Source organism: Poecilia reticulata, linkage group LG11, assembly GCF_000633615.1.
Source record: "Poecilia reticulata strain Guanapo linkage group LG11, Guppy_female_1.0+MT, whole genome shotgun sequence".
NCBI classification, from domain to species: domain Eukaryota; kingdom Metazoa; phylum Chordata; class Actinopteri; order Cyprinodontiformes; family Poeciliidae; genus Poecilia; species Poecilia reticulata.
This window is the reverse complement of record NC_024341.1, coordinates 13,382,373-13,389,495: the sequence shown is the minus strand read 5'-3', so window position 1 is coordinate 13,389,495 and position 7,123 is coordinate 13,382,373. Positions and strand designations below refer to the sequence as shown.

The window sequence follows — 7,123 nt, the reverse complement described above, 5'->3', positions numbered from 1 at the left end:
ATATATATATATATATATATATATATAAAGGAGACTGAAAATGCGTGCTAAATGTCACTTATATATGTCAGATGAAGAAAAGGTCTTACCAGGATGAAGAGGCCTTGGTTGGCCATCTTTTGGTACTCAGGAATGGTCGAAAACACGGACAACACCAAGCAGCTGAACACCAGCAGGAAACTGAAACACACATATTTTGCGAATTAAGTTACCGATTTTTTTAAGCAACACTTTGATTTATAATCAGGCATAAGCTACACGTTTGAACACATATGACGGAGCTCTCAGGTCAAATGAGCTGAATAAGACTTACTAAAAAGTGTAGGCTTCACTTTCTGTGTCAGTAAAACAATACAACACTGTCAAATCTCTTAAATGTCCTGCAATTTTTATCCAAAATAATAAAAAAAAGAGAGAGAGAGAGAGGATGAGAGAGAGAGATCGTGCTAACAGATATTAGCAAAACTTTATGAGAAATGAACGCATATGAAAGAAAGTTTGAAGATTTTCAGTGGCAGATTACCAATTATTTAATTGGAGCGCACCAACTGTGGTTGTAAAAATATACATTTTGTTCCCTGTAAATGATATTAGGTTTTAGATGAAAACGTGGACATTATTTTTGCATTTCCAGGAAGTTTGACAAAAGCATTTGCTGTGTCTACGGTTATGATTGAATCCGAGATTGCATTAATGGACTCTCAAGAATCATAGTTGTCCAATAATGTATAATATGTTCATGTACATAGAAAAGGTGTCACACAAAAAAACACACAGGACATAACACTAATGAGTTAAATAAATTATTGCTCCAGAAGTTTACACAAACACAAAATGTAGTTACAGAGAACGAAAAAGAATCAAAACATTGTGACAACATTTATTGAAGCTGCAGCAAAGTTTCATGGTGATTAATACATTTGCAGTCCTTATTAAAGGTCGCATTTTGCCACTATCTGGTGGTCAGAGACTGAATAAATGTGGCTAATAATATTCATCATCGTGACAGAAAAGCAGGCTGTTTGAATTCCTGCTGATGAATTCAGAAAACCGAATTAGAGCAACAAGCCAAAAGGCTTTTGAGAATATTTCAGTTCATGTACCGTTTAGTTATGACATATTGTTGTTGCATCTCAAAATAAACCTTTAAAAAATGTCACTGGTGTGAAATGGTCGTTTTTTTAAGGAGGCGATAACTTCAGTTTGAACAAAAAGTTACAGCCCCACTCCAGCTTCAGCGCCGCACCGAAATAAAACCACATAAATAGTGAATAACTGTGCCTTGTGTTTAAGCTGCTCTCAACGCTGGTATAAACAACTCATTTTTTTCCAGAGTTATTTCAGATGTAGGAAGCTTGGCAATTATTTCATTCAGCAAAACATGACTGTTGAGGGGAAATATTTAAGAACAAGTTATGTTAGGTTTGTGAAAAGAAAAAGATATATTCTGTTAAGGAAAAAATGAAGATTCAAGGATTCCTCAAACACACATGAACAAATCAAACATTCTAGTATTTAACGAGAAAACAACATTATGATATAAAACAAAGCTAAGAATGACATAAACCCCCCTATAAGGCTAATCAGTTCTCATAAGGAAAGTCATTATGCTTGAAAAAATCTTAAAGAGAAATTTGCTCTGACAGAAAAATCAATGCATCTGTCATATCTGTAAAGAGAAAGAATAAACCGAGATTTGATAATGCACACTTTTAATTTTTTTCATTTTATTTAAACAGGAAGGTTTTTTTTGTTTTGTTTTTTTTAAGAAATGGGTCATTTCTGATAAATTTAAGTTTGCTTTTTCTACTCTCACCCTTTAGGAAAATTATTTATCAAAAATCTAATAATAACAAAAAGCTCCTAATAAATTTTAAAAATGTGAAAGAATGTTACACTTTTTTAAATAGATCGATCTCATGCTATGTCTATGTAGGGAATCAAAACCATCCTGATGAATCTAACAGTGAATAACTCGGAGGCTTCAAGTGAAAATCTGCGAGTTTAAAACATTCCGTTTTGTTTCTGCTTTTGTTTTCCACGTCCTCCTCAGAACCGCCACTTTGTCAACACAAACAGGGAGGAGGACTCAGTAAGCAGCTTCTCGGGCTGTTGTGCCATCTGCCTGCATAACCACAGTTTGCAGCTGGTGAGACGCCACAAATAGAAAGACAAAGTGGACCTTAGACGGCCAGGAAGACACCGGACACCGAGCGTGAAAACACAGACACCCCAAATTACCACTGTATGCTTTCTCGGTGTGGCGAAGCGCACACAGCGGAAAGTTTATGCTTCATAAACGGAATAGTTAGTTTAAAAAATACAAAATAAAAAAATAAAAACTTTGATGACGCTGTGCAAACATTGCATTTTGGTCATTCATCAGCTGAGTAACATGCTGACTAAACCGTCTGACTTTTTTCCCCTCAATTAACTCAAAGCGCAGCGTATGCACGTCCACGACGAGGAGATTAGGTAGGGCAGCATCTCAAATGGTTTCCTCTTTTATTGACCCCTACTTTTTGACAGGAAACAAAGTGCAACACAGCGTGGCTTTTATAAAATATACACGAAGGATTCCCAGAGGTAAAAACATGAAGAAATAACCATGATTTCTCTTTTTAGCAAAAGTTTCAATATGCGGTGATGGATTTCCTAAAAGGAATCTGCGTACCCAACGTTTTTTATATTTGAAGTTTCCATGAAATATATACATGTGAAAGATTTAAATTTTTACAACCTACAAGGCTAGGGTTAAGGTATCTTATTCACTCACAGTGACTAGAGATGCATGAAGAGCACTGCCACTAGTAAAGACAGGAGACATTTATAGAAAAGGCAGAGTCATTTTCAGCGACACACAAGCAGAGCCTCTGAATACCTAGAAAGATGGCTTCTTTTTCCCAGGATGCTTTGCCTGTGGTGCCTAGAGTGCAGCTGATCGCTTTTTTTATCATTGATTAAGGCACAAAGATTTAAAGAATCTGATGCAGAGATATTTCCGCCATTTTTGGACAAGTACGTCCTGCTATCGTAGCAATGAAAATAAAACATACTAATAATTACGACATCAAACTGCAGGCAAATAAAAGGTCATGGAGGACTTTACAAACAATAATACAAACTAATCATCTTAATATATCCAGTTTACGGTGTGTGGGGTAACAAAACACTTAAATCTCATTTCACACGGGACAGCCTCAGTACATTCACATGTTCATTCAGGGAAAGACGATGAGGCAAATTTGGTTTATCTCTCTAATAATGTACACAGCTGACTTCTGAATACAAGTAAATCATTTTGTAGATTTTAGTGAGAAGTGTCTGGACCTTAATTTGAAGGATACAAGTCGGTGATTTACCAGTGAAGTCGGCCTGCCCCTCCTTTTCTTCAAGCTACGTTAGCATTCAGCCTGAATGCCAATACAGCAGGAATTGGGTGATTTGATGTCAATAAAATTACTTTAACTGAATTGTGAGCATCGTAACCTTAAGTGTAAGGTGTCTCCCTCAAGGCTGCATCCACTAAATCACCCAATTCACCAAAGCTGAAAGCAGACTTGGTACATTAATTCACAAAGTCACACGACGGAGGACTTGTGTGTCAATCGTGATGTAGAGCCGATTTTCCGTCGGATGTTTAAGTGAAAAGTTAATGTTAAGTTTGAAAAGTGAGAACTTTGTGGTAACTTTATCAGTAGTATTTGCCTTGTGAGTCGGAGGCTGAGAGGGAGCAGGAATGTGTCATCTTTTAAGCCTAACCCCATCACAAGCCTGCTTCATGTAAGCAAAGATGGTGAATAGAAATGAATAAATAAACACTAAGAAAAAGAGATAGATGAGACACCAAATCCATGTGTGATGCATATGAAGAGGGAGTCATATTTCTGCTGAGAGAACATTTCCTATCCACCAGCCAGGACGGCCGTCCACCATCAATCCCTCTCTTTCAAGGAAACATCAATTAGGACCAAAGGATCAGTTCCACCAGAACAGCAGAGAGGGAAGTCTGCATGGTTTTGACTTTATCTGGACCCAACAACATCTCACTATAAATAAAAAATTATTATTATTCATTTAAAAGTATGTCAGAACAAATACAGCAAACTTTGATGAGAAGATGAACAAGGTTTTGTCCTTCACCGTTTAAAATTTTTTAAAACAGTGACCGTCGTTTTGATATCTAAAGAATCCAGTGAGTCGCACTTGAACGCAGCACAGCAGGGCACCTGTTTGAGACGGTGGTACCAGGTTGGTATCAGGTGAACGCTACAGGCAGTGTAGCCTGTTTTTCTCAGAATGATGCCTTCTCAAACGAGTGATTAAATTCATGGTATTGATGTTAAAAAACTGTGCAGTTGGTCTTTGGTGTGGTCGTCCCCGTCTTTCTCCGTCGTCGCCATGGCTGAATAATTAACCGCAATGTTCCCAAAAATGCTGATTTTTTTACTGCTCTAGTTTTGGTTCCACTTTTTAAAGTTGCACAAATGCATGCTTCAGTTTCGCACGTAAACGTCCCACATGTGTACAGATTTAAAATAACGGTTTATTAGTTCAATAAACACGTGTGCCAAACCAAAAACACTTTGCCAAAAATGTTCAGTAGGAATACTTGAACCATTTTATCCTGAGCTCCTAAATGCTTGTTGTTACAAAATTCTACTCTCCTCCAGACTCAAATTCAAAATTAATTTTTTTTGCACTTTTTTATATCGCTCTGAGCATTTGAAGAGAAAGTTTTAAACTTGAACCCTCCATAAAAGACACTCTCGTATAATTATTCACTGGTCTTATAAAAGATAGTTTGTGAATTTCCTCAAAATAATTGTCTGACAGGTATTGAAACGGGTCATTTTGGATTTTCTAATGGGTTTAAATTTAGTTATTTGGTCAAATGAGTGATGGGTAAAAAAATTAAATCTGGTTTGATTTGACAAGTCAAAGACAAGAGCATGTGAAATTATGAATTACTGCATTTAGTCAGTATTGTTAAACTTTTGACTTTTAGAAAGTGGAAGAAGGAAAACAACCCCCATTTTCCTTTTTCCATAAATTCTTCACTGCATTAAAGAAGACCTCATTTACTACAACCAATATGGAAAAAATAGAAAAAGAAAGATTTAATAAGCACAATATTAATAAAATTAGCATTTTTGCCATGCAGTGGGCTCCAAAAGGATTGCCAAAATGCCATGGAGGAAATAACTAATAACACCGAGCCACTCAGGTGGTTCTCTGAAAAGCTGTCTGTATTAGTAATTGCCCCAGAACTACCAAAAGAGAATAATGCATGTTCTGCTTTATAGAGACAATGTCTGATTTTCTGCAAAAATCTAGCCAGGTGTAATTTGTCTCACGGACACCGCAGAGAATCCAAAAAAAAAATAATGCAAACCCAGGGAAACAGGTAAGAGAGAGAAGGATTGAAAAAAAAAAAGCACGACATAACTACGCGCTGAAACGCAATGCCGTTACGCTCCACAAGCTGCTGCACATGTGTTTAAAGTGTGCGCCCTTTGAATTCAGGGACGTAAAACTCCCGAGGGACGTCGGACGGCTGCAGAGGCAGACAACAAATACACATTCAGCAGCCTACATGGCGACCGGGCTGCTTTTAATGGACACAGGGCAAGGTGCTCTTAATGCTGTTCTCATGTAACCATATACAAGCAAAAACTGAGCTCTCATGTTACTTAGCATGGCCTCCCAGGATACTGACAAGCCAAAGCTCTAATAAACATGTATGACAATGTGTGCAGCTGTGTGTGTGTGTGTGTATGTTAGCACTCGCTGCTGCGTGCCAGCAAGTGCAGCAAAGAGAAACAGACGTGGTGGATTGTGAGAAAATGCAGCCTTGATTCAATCACCTCGGTAAAACGGCTATCAGTTACGTACAAAACAGCAGCTGGAGGGAGAGGAGAGGACACTGATGAAGGCTGAGCAGGAGGACAAACCAGAGCAACGTCTCAAAATGAAAGAAGTGTGGGAAAGGTCCTGACCCGCAATCTGAACCAGTGGAAACACAAGAAACCCTAAAGTTCAGTCACAGAGGACACATCTGCCACAAGGGCATCCTCTGGAAAACATGTGGCACGTCAAAAAGCATCATTTCCTTTCTACTTTACGTTACATGTCAAGGTACAACCTGTGATTTAATGTGATACACAAAGTAGTCAACAACTGTTAAAGGGAAGGAAAATGTTAAAATGCTTTTAACCTTTTAAAAGCATTTTAAAAGGTCAAAAACATTAACCTTTTAATGCTTTTAATACTAAAAGCATTACAAATGAAAATCCAAAAGCACACCTCTGATTTTCATTTTCGATTTTAAAACCACGAATTGCTGTCATTGCCACTTTACAAAAATGCGCTACGTTGCTTTGTGTTGGTCCAACTCATCCAATCCCAGCAAAACGCGTTGATGTTTGGATACATTTGCGAGTCGCAGTGCAGATACAGATGTAAATACGCACTTAAACACATCTAGCAGAACATAATATTTATTTATAGGGGGGTCCATCTCGGATATATCGGTAACAATGTCAAACCCAGCACTTTGGGTATACAGTTACACACAGCTCTCCAAATTTTCTAACAGCTGGGTTGAGGAACGAGCAATAAGTACTAGAACAACAGCATTTTCTACCCAAAGGATCGGGGGGAGAGTGGAAAAGCAGTGAGTGAAAAAGAGGAGGGCAACTGTCGTCAGCAGGGGACGAGAAGGGAGGGGGGGGAAGCAGGGAAAGGTGGAAACAGTAGAAAGATATTAATAGCATTTCAGTCTCTTTAAATAGTGACTGCAGACGAAATGTGCTCAGGTAGGCTGCAGAGTACAAGCGCAAGCACAGCTTAGAACGGGCCATGCTGCAAGCGTGTGAGTAAGCCCCCCCTCCCTCCCACTCCTCTTTCTGGGACAGCAAACTTTTTTAAGGCAACAACTAAAAAAAATACACATGCACACGCAAACAAATAAGAGATGAAATGTGCAATTTCTGAACGAAAAAAAAAAAAGCTGACTGAGCAATTCATGGGCTATGGTGATGATGCATGCTCCACAGTGTGTGTGTGTGTGTGTGTGTGTGTGTGTGTGTGTGTGTGTGTGTGTGTGTGTGTGTGTGTGTGT

The 7,123-nt window shown here is 38.3% G+C and overlaps 1 protein-coding gene across 8 annotated transcripts in view; it reads right to left on the bottom strand.

The window, feature by feature from the left end:
• The window catches only part of kcnq4 (potassium voltage-gated channel subfamily Q member 4), a 58,030-nt gene that overhangs the window by 22,653 nt on the left and 28,254 nt on the right, over positions 1–7,123 (bottom strand). For all 8 annotated transcript variants that reach the window (XM_008421934.2, XM_017307552.1, XM_008421933.2 and 5 more), the window contains one exon: positions 90–180. In XM_008421934.2, coding sequence (XP_008420156.1) covers positions 90–180 — 91 coding nt within the window. The remainder of the gene's footprint in view (positions 1–89; positions 181–7,123) is intronic.